At 35.2% G+C, this 21,507-nt stretch overlaps 8 protein-coding genes across 8 annotated transcripts in view; 5 read left to right on the forward strand and 3 right to left on the reverse strand.

Annotated features, from left to right (window-relative positions):
* The window catches only part of LOC124449853 (dynein beta chain, ciliary-like), a 33,780-nt gene extending 32,663 nt beyond the window's left edge, over positions 1 to 1,117 (reverse strand). Inside the window, exons 1-2 of the mRNA XM_047000777.1 lie at positions 308 to 1,117; positions 28 to 221 (exon numbers count right to left, since the gene is read on the reverse strand). Coding sequence (XP_046856733.1) covers positions 28 to 221; positions 308 to 652 — 539 coding nt within the window. The 5' untranslated portion in view covers positions 653 to 1,117. The remainder of the gene's footprint in view (positions 1 to 27; positions 222 to 307) is intronic.
* Positions 1,118 to 1,467: 350 nt separating this feature from the next.
* LOC124447629 (dual specificity mitogen-activated protein kinase kinase 4-like) lies at positions 1,468 to 4,089 on the reverse strand. Its single transcript, XM_046998590.1, is given in 13 exon segments — positions 1,468 to 1,787; positions 2,029 to 2,074; positions 2,172 to 2,200; positions 2,203 to 2,325; positions 2,409 to 2,486; positions 2,602 to 2,729; positions 2,800 to 2,851; positions 2,919 to 3,038; positions 3,121 to 3,240; positions 3,329 to 3,445; positions 3,520 to 3,574; positions 3,649 to 3,763; positions 3,920 to 4,089. Coding segments are annotated over 13 exon segments (1,113 nt in total). The 5' UTR covers positions 3,936 to 4,089; the 3' UTR covers positions 1,468 to 1,673.
* Positions 4,090 to 5,172: 1,083 nt separating this feature from the next.
* On the forward strand, positions 5,173 to 6,452 carry LOC124447630 (arylacetamide deacetylase-like). Its single transcript, XM_046998591.1, is given in 2 exon segments — positions 5,173 to 6,287; positions 6,290 to 6,452. Coding segments are annotated over 2 exon segments (795 nt in total). The 5' UTR covers positions 5,173 to 5,632; the 3' UTR covers positions 6,430 to 6,452.
* A 448-nt stretch (positions 6,453 to 6,900) lies between these two features.
* On the forward strand, positions 6,901 to 8,457 carry LOC124447628 (arylacetamide deacetylase-like 2). Its single transcript, XM_046998589.1, has one exon. It carries the CDS (start codon positions 6,990 to 6,992, stop codon positions 8,187 to 8,189), a length of 1,200 nt encoding a protein of 399 aa, XP_046854545.1. The 5' UTR covers positions 6,901 to 6,989; the 3' UTR covers positions 8,190 to 8,457.
* Positions 8,458 to 10,242: 1,785 nt separating this feature from the next.
* Positions 10,243 to 11,340, forward strand: LOC124449308 (arylacetamide deacetylase-like 2). The gene has a single exon (XM_047000242.1). The coding sequence runs from the start codon at positions 10,243 to 10,245 to the stop codon at positions 11,338 to 11,340; it is 1,098 nt and encodes a 365-aa protein (XP_046856198.1).
* A 1,091-nt stretch (positions 11,341 to 12,431) lies between these two features.
* On the forward strand, positions 12,432 to 14,626 carry LOC124447632 (arylacetamide deacetylase-like 2). Its single transcript, XM_046998592.1, has one exon. It carries the CDS (start codon positions 12,685 to 12,687, stop codon positions 13,882 to 13,884), a length of 1,200 nt encoding a protein of 399 aa, XP_046854548.1. The 5' UTR covers positions 12,432 to 12,684; the 3' UTR covers positions 13,885 to 14,626.
* Positions 14,627 to 14,869: 243 nt separating this feature from the next.
* Positions 14,870 to 16,069, forward strand: LOC124449309 (arylacetamide deacetylase-like 2). The gene has a single exon (XM_047000243.1). The coding sequence runs from the start codon at positions 14,870 to 14,872 to the stop codon at positions 16,067 to 16,069; it is 1,200 nt and encodes a 399-aa protein (XP_046856199.1).
* Positions 16,070 to 16,104: 35 nt separating this feature from the next.
* Positions 16,105 to 21,368, reverse strand: LOC124447627 (diacylglycerol lipase-alpha-like). The gene is made up of 13 exons (XM_046998588.1): positions 20,987 to 21,368; positions 20,336 to 20,777; positions 19,983 to 20,183; positions 19,872 to 19,910; positions 18,847 to 18,971; positions 18,498 to 18,720; positions 18,276 to 18,362; positions 17,504 to 17,709; positions 17,335 to 17,403; positions 16,919 to 16,991; positions 16,714 to 16,786; positions 16,490 to 16,640; positions 16,105 to 16,395 (listed from the first exon to the last, which is right to left on the reverse strand). Exons 1-13 carry the CDS (start codon positions 21,079 to 21,081, stop codon positions 16,257 to 16,259), a joined length of 1,923 nt encoding a protein of 640 aa, XP_046854544.1. The 5' UTR covers positions 21,082 to 21,368; the 3' UTR covers positions 16,105 to 16,256.
* Between the last annotated feature and the right edge of the window lie 139 nt (positions 21,369 to 21,507).

Genomic DNA, 21,507 nt, shown 5'->3' on the forward strand with positions numbered 1-21,507 from the left:
TTGAGAAATATTTATAAAGCTACATACCGCGCATCCGACTCACAAGCTTCAGCAACTTGCTCCGAGCCAACAGGTAAAGGTAGCAGAGTTTTTCCCTTTACCTGACCGGCTATAACGAACACGTTACTTTTCAGAGAGTTTATGTGCCGAAGAATATCGTGAGAGACCACTGCAGGCCATTCTTCATGATTTCTTTGGTTTGACAGGAGAGGTACAAGGATCTAAAACATACCAAAAATATTTATGTGCAATACCATTTATTAAAGCCGTAAAATCACTAAAATGAAAATTTCCTTTTCCAATGTACCTCCTCGACCAATGCAAAAAGCTGCTCCGGTGGGGCATACGATAAATCTCCAAATGCCAAAGCAGTCTTTACGTTGTCTTTACCGATATTCAAAGATTTCTCTTTCTTTGCAATGTAAACCGCTTTTGTTTTCAGAGTAAGAGGAAAGTTATAAAGCGGTTGCAGTTGCCCCGATGAATTTTGTATTATTACAAGCAGGTTTATGTCCGGCTTTTCAAAGAAGTTCAATATCTGTGTCCTGTACTCTTCATTTCCTTGCAACTTAGCCCATTTTTCATTCTTCAGCTTCATGCTTTTAAGGACGTAGTCAGATAAAAAATCAAAACGTGGGTCGCTGAACTCCATCTTGATAAAACTTGACAAGCACAATCTTTTTCAAAGAATTCCTAACTATTACTTTCCAAACGCAAGTTCATTTCTACACAGTTTTTTGCCAAAAACACAAGTTGCAAAAGGAAATATATCTAGGGAAAATGTACTTGTTTTTCAACACGACTTCTTGTGTTTTTTTTGTCGTCGCTCGCAACTGTTGCCATGACAACAGATTGATTATAGGGCTCGATATCTAACCCCGGAGATAAACCACCGTCGAAGGACCGTACAGGTGGTATCTTGGGTGGTATAGGATAGGAACAAACAGAAGTCCCGCTTTATTGTACAATTTTGTGATGTGTTCAGTATGTAAATGATTAGCATAATGGCAGGTGACAACTGCATTTTCTGACCAATAGGAACACTAGATTGGCTCACCACAGCCAGTAACCTAATTAAATATTCAGCACCAAGTTGCACAGGGAGTGAGACGACTGTTTATTCCCTATAAACAGAATAATGATTATACAGAATGGTCACTCAGGTGTACAATGCGTCCTCATGCCACTATTGATTTGGATTTCTTATCTCACTTGTTTCCAACCATTAAAATTACATGACGTCAATACTTAATAATGAATTCAAGTATATTTTGACCTAAGAAATGACTTTGAATCATTTTAAAGGTTAGGAAAAAGTCAAAACCCTAATCATCTGGCTGGAATAATGACGGCCACCATGCATGAGGACCAAATTATCAAAGGCTCCGACACAAGTGACTCTTCTGTATAATTTTATTCTGTGCCTATACTGTTGTCAATTTGTTGCACCGGTCAACAAATCAAGTGTTTTATCAAAAAATTGGTATTTGGGTATATTTTTCGAATGTTTGAATATTTTTACAATACATTACAGTTTAAATAACATATATACACAGCCCATTAATTACATACACACTAAGTTCTTGCAAATATTCGCAAGTAATTATAAAGTTTATAAATAGAATTAAATTTTTGTCGTTAATTTGTCCTACAGCTATAAATTTTCCAAATAACTAAAAATGACTTTCATATACAACCCTTGGAGTGTCATTTAGTACCTGTTTTACCCAACTGCACACATCAACTGAGATTACTTCCTGTTCATATCGTTGTAAAAATGGAAACTCCTAAAAGCAAAGGCACACATAGGAGAGGCAGGTTATTGTATGATTGGAACTTTACAAAGTGTCTGCTTATTACAGTATGTCATTTTTAATTTAACAAATTCAATCCCATATAGCTAAATTGTAAAACTAAAACCTCTAGCAAGCATACACCTACATAAAACAGACAGTAGTCCATTTCCACTCAACCCAGGTTTCACTGTATTTTAACATTAATGATGTACAGTGAAACTCGCTAACTCACCAATAATCTTTTGTACTTGGGTCTTTTTGATACATCTTTAGTAACACTATGTTTGATGAATATTTAAATATAAATATATGTACAGTGAATGATGAAGTGAAGAATTAAGAAATGCAAGTGAATGAACATCATAAAAACATTACCATGTATTGACAAAATGTATAAATTCAGGGTAAATGGAGTCTTTGATGGATCATTATTGGATAATTGGGGAGGATCTCCTGTGACAACAGCCATAAGCTGATCAAACATCGATGTCCATTTTGGGTAAGGAAATTTTCCAGTTGCAAGCTCAATCTTTAATAAAGGAAACTCTGCCGTTTATTTAACAAACTCAAGAAATTTAACAATTTAATCACCAAAGACAGCCAAAAACAAACCATTGTAAGACCAAAACTCCAAACATCTGACCTAACATCATATCCATTTTTTAATGAATCTGGATCAATTCTCTCAGGCTACAAAAAAGCAAAATTTCCTGTTTGACAATTCCTACACAATAATTATTTTAAGTACCTGTTGACATGGAAATTTAATGATTTAATCACCAAAGAAAGACATGTTGACACTTACAGCCATATATGGTTTGCAACCAGCATCGCGGGTTTTAGCAATTGAATCAACCAAATGTCCGCTGATCCCAAAATCACACAGTTTTATATTGCCTTTTAAATCCAGTAAAATATTTGAGGGTTTTACATCTGGAGAAAATGAATGATACGATTGCTATAAAGGTCCTTAGGAAGTTGTTGTCAATAAGGTAATCATCACCTCGGTGTATGATATTCAGTTTTGATTTCAAATAATCCAACGCTTTCACAACCTATAACATATGCATATTATTTATTTAATGTACTGCTCAATTTCATTGATCACGGCTCAAAACTTACAGCTAAAGCAATAATGCCAAGAATATCTTCCGGTATCGACTGGCCAAGTTTAACATACACTTGTTTATAAAGCATATCCAAAGATGTCTCCATCAGTTCCATACAGATCCATGCATCACCCTAGATGTTCATTATTATATAAACAATGATACTTAAGTTCAAGTTGACAGTCAGTAGTGCAACTAATAAGCATGATTAATACTTCTGTGAAAAGAGCACCATAGAACTTTACAATATACGGACAATCATTGCTGTTCATTACAACTTCAAGATCCATCAACAGTTGCTTTTGCTCTTTTTCATCGACAGTGGAATGAATTCTCTGCAAATATAGCGACTCAAACAATTACTTTCATGATTACATGGAGGTAGCTTTGTTAATATCATTTATACTACCAAAAATCGTTCACCTTTACAGCCATCTTCGTTTCACTTTGCCTATGTAACATTTTGCTAACAGAACCAAAATTCCCTCTTCCAATTTCTCCCAAATCAATAAGATCTTCTGAAGTGTATTCGTAGGTTTCCTGTCAAAACAATTTACCGTTTTTAACAAACCAACATACACTGACAGACAATCATCAGCATTAAATTTGTTCACCTCAGTTGATCCGAATCGTAATTTTCCAACAGCCTTATGATCCTTTATTCTTTGCCTGAAGTACACAAGTATTAATTTTTATGATGTTATAATCATGTAATTTAAAGTCTTTTAGATGAAAACATTTACATGTTGACGGAATGCGCGACGTGAGCCTTTTCTTTAACCATTGTCTTCCTTTTGCTTAATTCACCATCAAAGCTTAACTTTTTCAAATCTTGACGTAAATTTTCGCCTAAATCAACTGACAAATGAACGAAATTAACGATCTACGAGCACTGTATTGCCTTCAAAATATCATTTAAGCCTCCGCGACAAATTTATTTATAAAATACACAAAAAAAACGAAATAAATAAAAACGAAATATAGATAAATTAGATACAAGCAAACAATACATACGTTTGTTCGATGCCATTGTCGAGCAAATTTTATAAATTTCAGTGAATTTTGTTCAGGAAGACATGTAAAAGTCTATTTTCATTTATGGTTTCAACATTTTGTATGATAAATTTATTACAAATGTAACTGCAATGGAGCTGCCGATAGAGGTGAGGCTCAAAACTATTTCTGACGTTCGAACATGCTGCTCACAAAAGTGACGTCATTATTTCATGGAACGTCATTGATAGTGACGTCATAGTCGGGTAAGGTTTCAGATTTCGGCAAAATCATATGCTAGCAATTTTATTGGAAATTCTGACTGTTCCGTTTTTCATACGCTTGATACTCGTAAAGAGACAAATAAACAAGTTAAAAATGGGGAAAATCTGTAACATGAAAGAATTGTTTTATGCAGTGCGGTGTTTGAAATTAAATGAAGATATGATCTTCGCACTTTGCTGGACAATTTAAGCAATTGTCTCATGAACCTGAAAAATTCAGGTGACTCAACGGGATCCGTGACCTCTGCGGTGCCGGTGCAGTGCTCTGACCAACTGAGCTATGAAGTCACACAGTGGTGAGCAGGTCAATTTTGTTGGGCTCATGTTTTCTCGTGAAAGGAATGTCATATGAAAGAATGTTTTTATGCAGTGCGGTGTTTGAAATTAAATGAAGATATGGGATCCCGTTGAGTCACCTGAATTTTTCAGGTTCATGAGACAATTGCTTAAATTGTCCAGCAAAGTGCGAAGATCATATCTTCATTTAATTTAAAATCTGTAACGCTGTACAATAGCCAAGAAAATTAAAGAAATAATATCTTATAACTTTATAAGATATTCGCCATATGACTGACCCGAAAACTTTCGTTAAACTTTGCTGGGGCCGATTATTCCGTCTTTACAAAGCTGTAGACATCAATATGTTTAAAACTTTAATAGCAATTACTATAGCAGGGATTATTCATTACCAGTGCTGCAGAACTATATTTATCAGATGGGTGGCTCTCTTGACAAACCTGAAGCCATGAGATTATGAAAAATTACACATTTCAAAGGTAGAAGGGGGCCTCCTCCCCCAAGCGCCCTCCACTTCTACAGAACTGTTCATTACCACCCGAGTGGGTTGGTGATTGTTTATAGGAAGCCATAAATCTGCATCAAAAGTAATTTAAAGTATACCCTACTAAATATATGCAAAACTTTTCGCGTCATGTGCCCCGAACTAGAAGCTGACTGGCTGAGTTACATTAATAAGTAGAAATTTATTCGAGTGCCACTGCCCCTGTTAATTTACCGTCGTTTCTCTTAACGAAGCGGTTGGCATCAATATGTTTAAAACTTTGGCAGCCATTGCTGTAGCATGGGTTGCTATTTCTGCTGGAATTTTATGGCATCTAACTTATGGCTCTGTGTCTGACAAGATAGAAGGATGGTCCAACAAACTATTTCCAGCCTTCATTCACTTGACTTCTTGGATAGCTGGCGTAGGGCACTCCTATTTTGGTATTTCACCAGAGAAAACTGTGAGATTTTTTCTTGAGAAGGAATTGTTTGATCCTAAACAACCCCTTTTCGAGAAAGATGTGCTCATGGAACACAGTACAATAGCTGGAGTACCAGTCACTACTTTTAAACCAATCAATATATCACCACCATCTCCAGCTATTATTCATTTCCACGCAGGTGGGTTGACAGTAGGAAGCCATAAATCTGCATCAACAATGGCAATATGCTTCGACTTGCTAATAAAACCAAAGCTATTGTTATATCAGTTGGCTATCGTTTGGCACCAGAGAGTGTGTTCCCTGCCTCCTTTGATGATGCTTGGAATGTGGTGTCCACAATTTTATCTGACCCATTAAAATACAATATAAATGGTAGTAGAATTGCTCTTATGGGTGAGAGTGCTGGTGGACTGTTGTCTCAAGCTGTTTCGTTGAAACTTGCCAATTATCCTCAAATACCAAACAAAATTGCAGCCCAAGTTTTGACTTATCCTTGGCTTCAATTGATTGATATGTTTTGCTTACCATCATATGAATTATATAGTGAAGGTTTTGCTCTTTCTGTGCCAGTACTGGCTAACATGGCTTCTGCTGCGACTATGGGCAATGCTGAAATGGCACCAATGTATATCTCTGGTAATGTATCGAAGTACTTTATGCAAACAAAGTATTGGAAATATCTTGCTCCATTATCAAAATGTAAACTAAACCCAACTAAACATAAAATCACTTTACCAAAGACTTTCATTGAAAAAGTCACAGATCAATATCTTTCGCCTCTTCTTGCCGATGATCTAAGCTCAACTCCACCAACACTTCTTGGAATTTCAGAGTATGATATTGTGGAAAGTGAATGCAGCCTGATGTCACAAAGACTAAAGAAGCTGGTGTAAATATCATTACAAAGCGTTATAAAACATATCATGGTTTTGTGTTTCATTTAAATTTGCCCCTGGCTAATAATACATTGGGAGAAACTGTTATAGATGACACTGCTGTATTTTTAAATTCAATATGGTAATCAAATACAATGTAGGCAAAGAATTTTAGCTGAGTATAGTGCACAATCATGTTTGAAATTTCTTCAAATCCTGCTTATTAGAAGAAGCAACTTTGACGTTAATTTTTATATCAATTAGTAAAATCACATGAACAAGGGGTATCAAGACACTATATATTCAGTAGGTTTGGGCAGAAATAAATCGTCTTTTATGGAGTAGGGTTATGTAAGTGTGAAACAGTGATTAATAAAATATACATTTCCTGTCATGTGCCCAAGACCAAAGACTTGAGTCAATCTCAGTTTCGTTAGAAATTTATTTGAGTAAGAGCCACAGTAAATTTACCGTTTTTATTACTGAAGTCTTGTTTTCTTCAAATTTCCTTTAAAGTCCCATTTCCTTTTAATTCCTTTATTCTGTAAAAATTTTCATCAACAAGAATTTCTTTCAAACAGATAATGGGAACGCTGATGATACCTGATCCTTGCACTGAGGCCATATATGCGTCATATGACACAAAAACTTTCATTGGACTTTGTAGTGGCCGTTTTTTTCTCTTAACGAAACGGTAGGCATCAATATGTTTAAAACGTTAATAGCAATTACTGTAGCATGCGTTGCTATTTCAACAGGAATTCTATGGCATCTAACTTATGGCTCTGTGTCTGACAAGATTGAGGGGTGGTCCAACAAAGTATTTCCAGCCTCCGCTCAGTTGATTTTTTGGATAGCTGGCATTGGGGACTCCTATTTTGGTATTTTACAAGTGAAAACTATGAGATTTTTTCCAGATGAGGATTTTTTTAATGCTAAACAACACTTTTGGGAGAAAGATGTGCTTATGGAACACAGTACAATAGCTGGAGTACCAGTCACTACTTTTAAACCAATCAATATATCACCACCATCTCCAGCTATTATTCATTTCCACGCAGGTGGGTTGTCAATGGGAAGCCATAAATCTGCATCAACAATGGCAATATGCTATCGACTTGCCAATAAAACCAAAGCTGCTGTTATATCAGTTGGTTATCGTTTGGCACCAGAGAGTGTGTTCCCTGCCTCGTTTGATGATGCTTGGAATGTGGTGTCCACAATTTTATCTGACCCATTAAAATACAATATAAATGGTAGTAGAATTGCTCTTATGGGTGAGAGTGCTGGTGGACTGTTGGCTCAAGCTGTTTCGTTGAAACTTGCCAATTATCCTCAAATACCAAACAAAATTGCAGCCCAAGTTTTGACTTATCCTTGGCTTCAATTGATTGATATGTTTTGCTTACCATCATATGAATTGTATAGTGAAGGTTTTGCTCTTTCTGTGCCATTACTGGCTAACATGGCTTCTGCTGCGACTATGGGCAATGCTGAAATGGCACCAATGTATATCTCTGGTAATGTATCGAAGTACTTTATGCAAACAAAGTATTGGAAATATCTTGCTCCATTATCAAAATGTAAACTAAACCCAACAAAAGATAAAATCACTTTACCAAAGATTTTCATTGAAAAAGTCACAGATCAATATCTTTCACCACTTCTTGCTGATGATCTAAGCTCAACTCCACCAACATTTCTTGGAATTGCAGAGTATGATATTCTGGAAAGTGAATGCAGCCTGATGTCACAAAGACTTAAAGAAGCTGGCGTAAACATTATTACAAAGCGTTATAAAACATACCATGCTTATATGTTTAATTTAGATTTGCCCCTCGCTAATAATACATTGGCAGAAACTGTTATAAATGACACTGTTGTATTTTTAAATTCAATATGGTAAATACAATGCAGGCAAAGAATTTTAGCTGAGTACAGTGCACAATCATGTTTTACAATTTCTTCAAACCCTGTTTATCAGTACAAGCAACTTTAACGATAATTTCTATGATAATTATAGTTGTTGAAAACCTTCCATAGTAGGGTAAAATTATGTGAATAAACAGTATTGAAAGACTATATTCAATAGAGTTGGCAGTAATAATGAGTCTTTTGTCAAGTATGGTTATCTATATGTGAAACAGTGATTAATAAAATATATCTGAAACTTGTGAGTGTGTTGGCCATCAACTTAGCTTCTATAGCATTCTCAACAGGAATCAATACAAGAAAATCAAATAATTGCCTTGATCATAAAATTATGCCACAATTGCTTTATGTCACATATAAATAGCTCCTGTCTGAAGAGCCTGTACCAGTAGCAAAGCCAAACCATTTTTTACTCCCAGAATGCAAACAATCCTGTGTTCAAACACAGGGAAAACAGTGAATAGAATGAATTTTCCTAGGAAACAAAAATTGTGCTGAAAATTTTCAGTGTAGGAGTAAAAGATCTGGCAGGCTTTGCCACTGGTCTGCACACCACAGTGGCACAAAATATGCAACCATTACTTCATAATAAGCTTAATGCACCCTTCCCCTACCCTTGCTGTTTAGTTCAGCACACAACTATGGTTAACAATAGTTGTACCAATATTACTTTATCTGAGACATCATTCCCCCTGCAAGTACTGTCATTATGCCATGCTGATTCATGATTTCCATAATTATGGCACCTTTATTTTATTCGATATCCAATCCCCTACCAGCACGGTATTGTGGCTAAAACCTACTATAATTATAGTTGCTCATCATTGTTAAGCTTTCATTTTTCACCTTCAACTGATATGTTTTTCCAATCTTCAAAATGTGATGTAGTAAACTTAACCCAACAAAAGATAAAATCACTTTACCAAAGATTTTCATTGAAAAAGTCACAGATCAATATCTTTCACCACTTCTTGTTGATGATCTAAGCTCAGCTTCTCCAACACTTCTTGGAATTGCAGAGTACGATATTCTGGAAAATAAAGGCAGGCAGCGTGATGTTACAAAGTGTAAATATTCTTACAAGCATTAAACAACATATCGTGGTTTTATGATAAATATAGATTTGCCCTTGGCATGAACAAGACATTGGCAGAAACAGAAATAAATAACAAAACTTCATCTGTGTCCAACACAAATTTCTAGTTTTGTAAATTCTACTCACCATGCCTCTTCATTAAAATTTAAAGGCAAGCTCTCAAAGAGAAATTTGTCTATCTCGTCAGAATTCATATCCATTGTTTAGAACTTCGGATCTCATATACTCGAAACATTGACATTTTACTGTGACAAATACGTACACTTGTTGCCATTTTGAATTTTGCCAAAGATGAATGAACTCTATTCACATTCAACTTCAGGAGTTCATACTCATTCGTTCGCAAAATCATTCCCCAAAGCAATTTGCTATGTGCGGTTAGGGCTGATCAATTGCTGCCAAGTGCCTATTTTGTCTTTCCCTTTCAAGAGTTCAAATCATCGAGGTTCTAAGTCTATTTTATATTTTTCATTGATCTTTGATCATAATGCTCTTTCAAAATCTTTCACTCATCTGTATTAGTAATCACAATGTCACCATGAGAAGTATGTCGAAAGACGACCTAATGTTAAAGACTGAAGCCCATTTCAGTTTTGTTTATACTGTATAATTGAATACCTTTTCGAAAGATCCCTTGAATGGGCTTAATGCAGTTTATTTACGTTCATTTTGTAGTATTTCACTATAGGAAGTATTGGTAATCTATTTGATTTTATCTCAATAAATAAACCTCGAAATTTAAGACAACCGGTTCGAACGGCCCGATTAAAGGTCAACTGGTACAAAGATATACAAGAGATTATTAGGATTTAGGAATTTCAACTTCACTATGTTCAAAACTTTAGTAACAATTACCGCAGCAGTTTGTTGCAATTTCAACAGGAATCCTATGGCATCATACATTTGGTTCTGTGTCTGAAAAGATAGAAGGATGGTCCTCAAAAGTCTTTCCAAGTATGGCTCAGTTAGGCTCAAGGATGACGGACATCGGGGAGTCATTTTTGGTATTTCAACAATCAAAATGCTCAGATTTTTTCCAGATGAGGATTGGTTTAATGCTAGACAACAATTTTGGGAGAAAGATGTGCTTATGGAACACAGTACAATAGCTGCAGTACCAATCACTACTTTTAAACCAATCAATATATCACCACCATTTCCAGCTATTATTCATTTCTACGCAAGTGGCTTGACAATAGGAAGCCATAAATCTGCATCAACAATGGCATTATGCTTTCGACTTGCCAATGAAACCAAAGCTGCTGTTATATCAGTTGGTCATCGTTTGGCACCAGAGAGTGTTTACCCTGCCTTCTTTGATGATGCTTGGAATGTGGTGTCCACAATTTTATCTGAGCCATTAAAATACAATATAAATGGTAGTAGAATTGCTCTTATGGGTGAGAGTGCTGGTGGACTGTTGTCTCAAGCTGTTTCGTTGAAACTTGCCAATCATCCTCAAATACCAAACAAAATTGCAGCCCAAGTTTTGAATTATCCTTGGCTTCAATTGATTGATATGTTTTGTTTACCATCATATGAATTATATAGTGAAGGTTTTACTCTTCCTGTGCAAGTACTGGCTAACATGGCTTCTGCTGCGACTATGGGCAATGCTGAAATGGTACCAATGTATATCTCTGGTAATGTATCAAAGTACTTTATGCAAACAAAGCATTGGAAATATCTTGCTCCACTATCAAAATGTAAACTAAACCCAACTAAAGATAAAATCACTTTACCAAAGACTTTCATTGAAAAAGTCACAGATCAATATCTTTCACCACTTCTTGCTGATGATCTAAGCTCAACTCCACCAACACTTCTTGGAATTTCAGAGTATGATATTCTGGAAAGTGAAAGCAACCTGATGTCACAAAGACTTAAAGAAGCTGGTGTAAATATCATTACAAAGCGTTATAAAACATACCATGGTTTTGTGACAAATTTAGGTTTGCCCCTGGCTAATATTACATTAGCAAAAACACTTGTACACGACGCTGCTGTATTTTTAAATGCAATATGGTAAATACAGTTTTGGAACCACCTGTCAGCAAGCGACTGTTGCTGATTCAATGGGCTGATCATAGTAAAGCTACCATTATATATCTTAATTCACTCCCCTGCAATTAACAGAGATGCTTGGATTTAAAAAAAACAAGTAAAAATAGTAGTGTTTCAGTTGTAACCATGGTTTAACATGAAAAGATAAGTAAACGAACTTACTTAAAAAAATTTGGTCCCGTGGGTTAGATCGACTACGCCATATGAAAGAGATCGCCAAAGAAAAAATCAATGGGAACAGGGCAAGATAAAAAATAACACATAAACATATTGACACAGACTGACAGACATACGTCCTCATGTGTCCTCCCTGTATTTCGTTACACCAACATCTAAAAAAAGTCTAGAAAACAAGTTAGATCAATGAATAAATCAATTTACTATTTTTTTGAAGATTTTGATCGCTTTTGAAATTATCTGACTCAAAAACATGCAGCCATTGCTGTTCTTGCACAACACACGCAGCAAGCTATGTGCAGAATAACTTGAATGTAGTCTACAGTTGTGTTTGGAGTAAAGTATCTAAAGTTAGTTGTAATATTAATCATCCAATATCATAACGTATCTTTTGACTCATTTCACCGCTTATTCCACTCGTGCTAATATTCTGTCAACACTGTCTACCTTCTGGGCCAAACATGTTATCATTTTTTCTGAAATTTTGTCAAAAAAAAAGTCAAAATGTCATGAAGTACATATTCGATAAATAATAAATTTATCTTCAAAGATCCTAGTTTTTGCTCGATAAAAGCTTTATTTTTGTAGACCACAACATTTAACTATAGTAGAACTTACTCCAGAGAAAACGCACAAGCCCTGACGTTATAACTGGCCGCGCACTTTTTTCTTCAAAAAAAACTTTCACAGTCAAAAACACTTCAGAAACTATCATGAATACATTTAACTATGTCTCTCATTTACCCGTTTACTCTCGGGCGCTCTAAAAAGACGATCTTGGGCGCACTCGAGCACTTCGGGCGGTATTGTAGAATGTAAAAGATCTGTACAAATCTTAGCCAACACTTATTAAAATTTTTAAAATATGTGCTTTGTAAAGAAAACTAACAAGTCGCGCAGTTCTAATGCAAATTTTGGATTACTGAGTCAATTGAATTAGTTGTATAAGGCTAAAACGAGAGTTTAGCTTAGTTTGTATGTGAAACTGTACACTCAATAGAAGACTGATGTCAGGGCGGCAGGTACTAATAGCTCGGGCAAAGTTCAACAAACACGTTTTTAATACTTGCAAAAATTCTGTATGAATTACCTTAAAGAATACGGGTGATACTGGAAATTTCAACGTTAAAATATGTTCAAAACTTTAGTAACAATTACCGCAGCGTTTGTTGCAATTTCAACAGGAATTCTATGGCATCGAACATATGGTTCTTTGTCTGACAAGATTGAAGGATGGTCCTCAAAAGTCTTTCCGACTGCTTGTCAATGTATTTATCTGTTGCTAGACATTTTTAACCCATTGCTCGGAATTCCACAGTATAAGATATTTCGACTTCTTCCAGACAAGGATTGGTTTGGTATGAAAAGAGCTATGTGGAAGAATGAATTATTGATAGAAGACAGTACTATAGCAGGCGTACCTGTGACAACGTTTCTATCTCATAATATACCATCACCGTCTCCTGGAATAATTTATTTTCACTCAGGTGGGATGGTTATGGGAAGCAATAATGCTGGATCATCGTTGACATTATGTTCTCACCTAGCCAATAAAACCAAAGCTGTTGTTATATCAGTTGGTTATCGTTTGGCACCAGAGAATGTTTACCCTGCCTCCTTTGATGATGCTTGGAATGTGGTGTCCACAATTTTATCTGACCCATTAAAATACAATATAAATGGTAGTAGAATTGCTCTTATGGGTGAAAGTGCTGGTGGACTGTTAGCTCAAGCTGTTTCGTTGAAACTTGCCAATCATCCTCAAATACCAAACCGAATTGCAGCCCAAGTTTTGCTTTATCCTTGGTTTCAGCTAATTGATATGTTTTGTTTGCCATCATATAAATTATATAGCGAAGGTTTTGTTGTTTCTGACAGAATAACAGCATACTGTGTTTCAGCACTTACTATGGGTAATGATGAAATGGTACCAATGTATATCTCTGGTAATGTATCAAAGTACTTTATGCAAACAAAGTATTGGAAATATCTTGCTCCATTATCAAAATGTAAACTAAACCCAACAAAAGATAATATCACTTTACCAAAGATTTTCATTGAAAAAGTCACAGATCAATATCTTTCACCACTTCTTGCTGATGATCTAAGCTCAACTCCACCAACACTTCTTGGAATTTCAGAGTACGATATTCTGGAAAGTGAAAGCAGCCTGATGTCACAAAGACTAAAAGAAGCTGGTGTAAATATCATTACAAAGCGTTATAAAACATATCATGGTTTTGTGATGAATTTAGGCATACCTATGTCAAACAAAACATTGGCAAAATTAGCTCTTAATGACACTGCTGTATTTTTAAATGCAATATGGTAAATACAGTTTTGGAACCACCTGTCAGCAAGCGACTGTTGCTGATTCAATGGGCTGATCATGGTAAAGCTACCATTATATATCTTAATTCACTCCCCTGCAATTAACAGAGATGCTTGAATTAAAAAAAAAACAAGTACAAATAATAGTGTTTCAGTTGTAACCATGGTTTAACATGAAAAGATAATTAAACGAACTTACTTGAAAAAATTTGGTCACGTAGTTTAGATCGACTACGCCATATGAAAGAGATCGCCAAAGAAAAAATCAATGGAAACAGGGCAAGATAAACAAAACACAAACACACATTGACACAGACTGACAGACATACGTCTCATGTGTTCTCCCTGCATTTCGTTACACCAACATCTAAAAAAAAAGTCTAGAAAACAAGTTAGATCAATGAACGACAGAACACAGCCGGCAACATAAAAGATGAAATAAATCAATTTACTATTTTTTTTAAGATTTTTGATCCCTTTTTGAAATTATCTGACTCAAAAACATGCAGCCGTTGCAGTTCTTGCACAACACACGCAGCAAGCTATGTGCAGAATAACTTGAATGTAGTCTACAGTTGTGTTTGGAGTAAAGGATCTAAAGTTAGTCATAATATTCATCATCCAATATCATAACGTATCTTCTGACTCATTTCACCGCTTATTCCACTCGTGCTAAGATCTGTACAAATCTTAGTCAATACTTATTAAAATTTTTAAAATATGTGCTTTGTAAAGAAAACTAACAAGTCGCGCAGTTCTAATGCAAATTTTGATTACTGAGTCAATTGAATTAGTTGTATAAGGCTAAAACGAGAGTTTAGCTTAGTTTGTATGTGAAACTGTACACTCAATAGAAGACTGATGTCAGGGCGGCAGGTACTAATAGCTCGGGCAAAGTTCAACAAACACGTTTTTAATACTTGCAAAATTTCTGTAAGAATTACCTTAAAGAATACGGGTGATACTGGAAATTTCAACGTTATAATATGTTCAAAACTTTAGTAGCAATTACCGCAGGATTACTTGCAATATCAACAGGAATCCTATGGCATCGAACATATGGTTCTGTGTCTGACAAGATTGAAGGATGGTCCTCAAAAGTCTTTCCGACTGCTTGTCAATGTATTTATCTGTTGCTAGACATTTTTAACCCGTTGCTCGGAATTCCACAGTATAAGATATTTCGACTTCTTCCAGACAAGGATTGGTTTGGTATGAAAAGAGCTATGTGGAAGAATGAATTATTGATAGAAGACAGTACTATAGCAGGCGTGCCTGTGACAACGTTTCTATCTCATAATATACCATCACCGTCTCCTGGAATAATCTTTTTTCACACAGGTGGGATGGTTATGGGAAGCAATAATGCTGGATCGTCGTTGACATTATGTTCTCACCTAGCCAATAAAACCAAAGCTATTGTTATATCAGTTGGTTATCGCTTGGCACCAGAGAATGTTTACCCTGCCTCCTTTGATGATGCTTGGAATGTGGTGTCAACAATTTTATCTGAGCCATTAAAATACAATATAAATGGTAGTAGAATTGCTCTTATGGGCGAGAGTGCTGGTGGACTGTTGGCTCAATCTGTTTCGTTGAAACTTGCCAATCATCCTCAAATACCAAACCGAATTGCAGCCCAAGTTTTGCTTTATCCTTGGTTTCAACTGATTGATGTGTTTTGTTTACCATCATATAAATTATATAGTGAAGGTTTTACTAATTCTGATAGAATATTAGCATACGGTGCTTCAGCACTTACTATGGGCAATGATGAAATGGTACCAATGTATATCTCTGGTAATGTATCAAAGTACTTTATGCAAACAAAGTATTGGAAATATCTTGCTCCATTATCAAAATGTAAACTTAACCCAACTAAAGATAAAATCACTTTACCCAAGATTTTCATTGAAAAAGTCACAGATCAATATCTTTCACCACTTCTTGCTGATGATCTAAGCTCAACTCCACCAACACTTCTTGGAATTGCAGAGTATGATATTCTGGAGAGTGAATGCAGCCTGATGTCACAAAGACTAAAAGAAGCTGGTGTAAATATCATTACAAAGCGTTATAAAACATATCATGGTTTTGTGATGACTTTAGGCATACCTATGTCAAACAAAACATTGGCAAAATTAGCTCTTAATGACACTGCTGTATTTTTAAATACCACTTGGTAAAAAAAATAAAAGCAAAGAACTATGTGAACATAAAATCACGTTTAAAAATTTCCATTCACTAAATAATTGTTTACTAAATACATAGGTATGTACTATACAATAACAACGTTATTCTGATTTTATCATTTCTACGAACATTCTCCTTTTCAAGGACAAAAACAAATACAAAAACAATACATAACATGGATTATAATATCTTGGGTGAACTAAGTAATCCATAAGCTTTTTTAACATTGTCTGGCATGTGGTTCGCCATTAGATTTGGCACAATTGCTATCTTTTCAAAAGCCTCCCTGTCTCCATGGACTAAGTCGAGATTGGAGCTTCTATATAGAAGACAGCACGGTGATTTATAAATACACAATATCAGTGTCAGTCTCTTTAAACTTCAAGGGAAAATGTACTACAAACGATGCCCACCTCTCAACAAATTGTAGTATTCTGCCTGGACAATAAAGTTTTTCAATTTCCTCAGAATTACTTGGGTTGACATTAATCGAAGCTTCACTATCAAGTACATTGCTGTAAAAAGCAACTTTATTTTCACGACCCAAAAGAAGTGTTCTCTCTTCTATCAACAAAACGCAAATGATCAAACATCCACATTTGCCGCTTTTTGCACATATCTTATTTCACTAACTTACCAGCATTGTTAGCTGGCTGCCTACCAATACAACCACAAAAATATTTCCAGCAACCTCCAAGCAATATTTGATACTAGAAAAAGTATAAATGGACGCATTAACTAGCTGTAAATTAATCAAGTTGAAGAGTTTTTATTGACAATGATTACAATTGCTGAAAGACATAAAAATCCTATTCTGATGACAATAATTTTTGATATTTTACCTTAGGTAGTTCACAAGTTTTAAGAATATCAATAATTTCGTTCTTCAAAACATCAATACTGTGTATGCCAAGTCTTTAATGCATGAAAAAATATTAATACTGTGCATGCTCAGTCCTTAATGCATAAAAACTATCAACACCAGGGAAGAAAGAAGAATGTTCATTGGGGTTTGGGTGTGAATATTCATATATTCAGCTCTGCTAGACTAATTTGGTTAGTGAGCTGTTATGAATTAAAAAGAAATCAGCAGGGCAAAGCTAAATATATGAATATCACTCCCCCCCCCACTTAACATTCTAGTTTCACTGCTGACTAACACTGTGTATGCTCAGTTTGTAATGCATAAAAAGATATCCAAAAATACGAGATGATTATGTAAGGCATAATTATGTAAAACAAGTAATGGTTTTTATACCTTGAAATAATGTCATTTCCAAGAACAATTGAAGTGACAAATTCTTCACAATGTAGAGCTGCTTTCAAGCTATTAATAAATATAAATTTCAAAAACTAACTCGTAATTTTCAAACATTGGAGTACTCTAGTCATGAGTTTGGAGTAGTTATGTAGACATGTCAACATACTTCAAAGTTTGTGGAGGTGAATAGGCAAAACACTTCAATGATTCATATTTTTTCTTCATAAGAATGGAAAGTATTGCTCCTGTTCCAGCTCCAAGTGAATGACCAACAACAAGCAAATTATAGTCTGGACATCTAAGAAAGATAGACTCTAAAATTCTATCATCCTCCAGTTTCGTCAATATAAATTGGGCTGATCTCACCATACCCTAAAAAAAAGTAGAAATATCATCAAACTATAATTTTCCCAATACGACACAATCTTATAAATCATCACACTCACTCTTTGTCCCTTGTTTATCATTGGAGCCAATCACTCTACAGGGCCAGCACCACTCATTTAATCCCTCATTCACCCAATGTGTCCATCACTGAATCCCTCACTCACTCTATAAGCTACTTATCCACTCCCCAGTTCACTTTATTATCCTATCACCCCGCTTTTGTGCCACTCAACTTCTATCCCTCACCTTATGGGACACTCAATTGATGTCCTCACTTGACCCATGTGCCACTCAACTTCTATCCCTCACCTTATGGGACAATCAATTGATGTCCTCACTCGATCCATGTGCCACTCAACTTCTATCCCTTACCTTATGGAACAATCAATTGATGTCCTCACTAGACCCATGTGCCACATAACTTCTATCCCTCACCTTATGGGACACTCAATTGATGTCCTCACTCGACCCATGTGCCACTCAACTTCTATCCCTTACTCACTTCATGTGCCCTCATCTTACATGCCACTCAACTTCTATCCCTTACTAACCTTATGTGCCCTACACTTTTCCTCGCAGCCCTTGTCACTATCAAGCTCTAATGATTCAGTTTCAGCAGTAAGATCCGTGAGAACATCCTGCAAAAAATAAGCAATTGTCACATTAATAAAAGTATATAATCAATAATTGTTGCATATTAATAATAATTAATGATTGTCACATATGAATATTGAATACATAAATTTTATTTGCATTTTCTCACTATAAAATACCTTGAAAGACAACGTTCCCCTCACAGACACAACAACATTCTTGTTTTCATGATCAATAGAAACACAAAACGCAGTTTGATAGACATCATTTCTAAAACTTGTGAACACTTGTTCAACATTAATGTGGTCTGGTGAAAGCTGAGAGATTACACCGCTGGTGTTGGATTTACAGCACGTATCTCCTTCGATAACAATACTACGTAACTGTCTAGCACATCCACATCTAGAGAGTTAAAAAACAGTTAATCATGTGACTAGCACATCCACATCTAGAGAGTTAAAAAACAGTTAATCATGTAAACAAACAGCTCAATATACTAAAAAGTTATGACCTGTCAGAAAAACATACTTGCAAACTCGACACAAATGACAAATTCCGCAGCATAGGTGCATGTAACAGTACAAAAGACATCCATAAGCTCCCAATGCAAAAGGAAAATAATATTTACTTGTATCATAAATTGCCCAGGTATCCTATAGTTGAAAAATAATTTATTGCTTCACATTATAGGCACTTTCCATATTATTATGGTCAGTGTGCAAATTAATGGTGTGCAATGAGCAATTTGCACATTGTTTTGGCTAAAATGAAAACAATTGCACATCACTTTTTCAAACAATGTGCAAAAATCAGCGGTTTGAACGAAAAACACTGTCGTAAATCATATGAATTTGTTCACATTTAAAAATATTAATTTAGCAATTAGTAAAGTAAATGGTTTGAACCTGGGAGTATCGTTACATGTCTGTAAATGTAGATTGTCCAGGTTGGTATAGTCATGAGAAGGACTGTTTTTGTTGTTGTTGACTGACATTTCGACAAACTTAGCGGTAGTCATCTTCAGAGTCAAAATGTCAGTCAACAACAACAAAAACAGTCCTTCTCAGGACTATACCAACCTGGACGATCTACATTTACAATTAGCAATTAGTGCTATATAATAATTAACTTAATATCATTTTGATTATGCCTCCAAAGTAACACTTTTGTCAAAAAAATTGCACATCGTTTTTTTTTTATCTAATTTGCACACTGATTATGGTTACAATAGGGAATTTCTGTTAAGTTTTTGTGCATTTATTTGAAGAATATATAACAGACGTGTTTACAATGTTAGTAGGAAAAGCACAAGAGATAAATCTATTTTCGATAACAAAACTTTAAAAGAGCTTCATGTAGCATACAATATAGTGTGTCATTACTAATCAGCTTATCATACCATAATTCTAGCAATTTCAGCATGAAAATGACTACCAGTAAAGTTGTCAAAATATTAGTCAATAAAAATAGCAACAGTCCTTCTTAGGACTGCACTATTAACATCAACAAGTATCATTAACCAAAGTTGAAAACTTTAAAATTACTAAGCATACCTTATCTTCAATTGGTACAAGGTGTTCATTAAGCCATGCCTACAATGCAAGTATTTTAATGAAAAAAAATATGAAACTGCAAACAATTTTAAAGATGTATGAGAAACATACTATTGATTCTTCGCTTTGTTCTTCAGCTTCCAGTTGTTGCTTTCCATTTAGTAAAATTAAACCTGCAACAATGTCCGAAGGCACTAAATCTACATCTTTAAACACTAAGGCTAAGGCACGTGCAATTTCCGTGAATGCTTCTCGTTGGTTACCAGTCGGATTGCGACAAAAAAACGTTCTTTCAAACTCGCTCTCGATTGCCTGAAAAAAGAGAAAATGGACTGTTTAAACAAGAATGCTAATCAAAAAATAATATAACAGCTTTATTGTTCCATTTCAAACACATTTAATATGACAAAAATTTTCGCACATAACTAAATTTATATTTAGAAAGTATTTCTAGCACACTCCACCTGCTGAAATGAAGAGCTTCTACTATACAATTTCTGTCCATGAGAATTTCTTTTTCCCAGTGGATTAAAAAATACAATTGTGAGTATTACAAGAAGCAAAAGGACAAGCCATTGAAAAATTATAAGTGCTCTTATACTCCATACAATATCTTCCTCACATTCAGGCCCGGGATGGAAAATCCATACAGTTCCAGCTGCAGTGAGGACAATCTCAGGGATTAGTGCAATTAACCACAAATATATGAATTTTGTTATTGAGGAGCGTTTATCAGGATCCATAACTGTCCCTCTTGTACTGATTATAAGAATGATTATTTGGAGAAGGAATTGAATGGACAGTAACGCTATATTTAGATAAAAATAAATTTTAGCAAGTTTGCCTTCGTTGCATTCAGGAAAATCATGGTACGACAAACCAAAGACAACTGAAAGTGCGACAAGCCTGCAAATTAAATAAAACAAAGTTTCATTATCAAATAACTGTACTAGCCGTCAAAACTGGTCACATGGTTTGAAAATATGATTTCCTCGACAAGTTCTACATGTCTACATATGTAGTGCATGAATCGTTCAGTCAGGTTTAATAAAAGAGAAACAAAGTCAAACAGATAAAAACACCACGATATCTATCACTCATGAATGAAAACTTACCAAGTCCCACGGAGAACAACTCCGGCAAATGCAGGAAATGTTAAATCATCACTGCCAAACATCCACGAACGCCTAAATAAAACTAACGCAGGCATGACTATTCAAGAGAACTGGTGTGCGTTTTGGAAATTTCGATGATAGTATAAGACTGCGCAAAGGCTGATAAAGACATTGATTTTGTTTCCGTTTCTGGTTTTCATCTTGTGACCACTTGAGACGGTTTTAATATTTCACTACTTTCTCACTATTACTAATCGCTGGCGGCCATAATCAGTTTATCACATGACTAATTAATGCCACACCACACCACTTTTATTCTCAATTCATAGAAGTGACATAATTTGTTTGAACGTTTACTGTACAATAAAAAAGCTACTACTATAACTTATGCAATCCGTACTACATTGTGTGTTCATCGTTGAACGTAGCAGGGATATCAAATTGCTGAGGATGTTATTGTGTAAATTTTTCATGTATTATTAACGAAATCAATGCCACTCACTCAATGCACATCACAAGAG

Source organism: Xenia sp. Carnegie-2017, unplaced genomic scaffold, assembly GCF_021976095.1.
Source record: "Xenia sp. Carnegie-2017 unplaced genomic scaffold, XeniaSp_v1 HiC_scaffold_23, whole genome shotgun sequence".
NCBI classification, from domain to species: Eukaryota; Metazoa; Cnidaria; class Anthozoa; order Malacalcyonacea; family Xeniidae; genus Xenia; species Xenia sp. Carnegie-2017.

Excerpts from the sequence above, each read along its gene's own strand:
- LOC124447627 (XM_046998588.1), bottom strand. The coding sequence starts at position 21,081 with ATGCCTGCGTTAGTTTTATTTAGGCGTTCGTGGATGTTTGGCAGTGAT. Across the intron at positions 20,184-20,335 it reads GAAGCTCTTCATTTCAGCAG|GCAATCGAGAGCGAGTTTGA; the intron begins GTGGAGTGTGCT and ends CTCTTTTTTCAG. Across the intron at positions 16,787-16,918 it reads AAACTTGTGAACTACCTAAG|TATCAAATATTGCTTGGAGG; the intron begins GTAAAATATCAA and ends TACTTTTTCTAG.
- LOC124449309 (XM_047000243.1), top strand. The coding sequence starts at position 14,870 with ATGTTCAAAACTTTAGTAGCAATTACCGCAGGATTACTTGCAATATCA.
- LOC124449308 (XM_047000242.1), top strand. The coding sequence starts at position 10,243 with ATGGTCCTCAAAAGTCTTTCCAAGTATGGCTCAGTTAGGCTCAAGGAT.
- LOC124447632 (XM_046998592.1), top strand. The coding sequence starts at position 12,685 with ATGTTCAAAACTTTAGTAACAATTACCGCAGCGTTTGTTGCAATTTCA.
- LOC124447628 (XM_046998589.1), top strand. The coding sequence starts at position 6,990 with ATGTTTAAAACGTTAATAGCAATTACTGTAGCATGCGTTGCTATTTCA.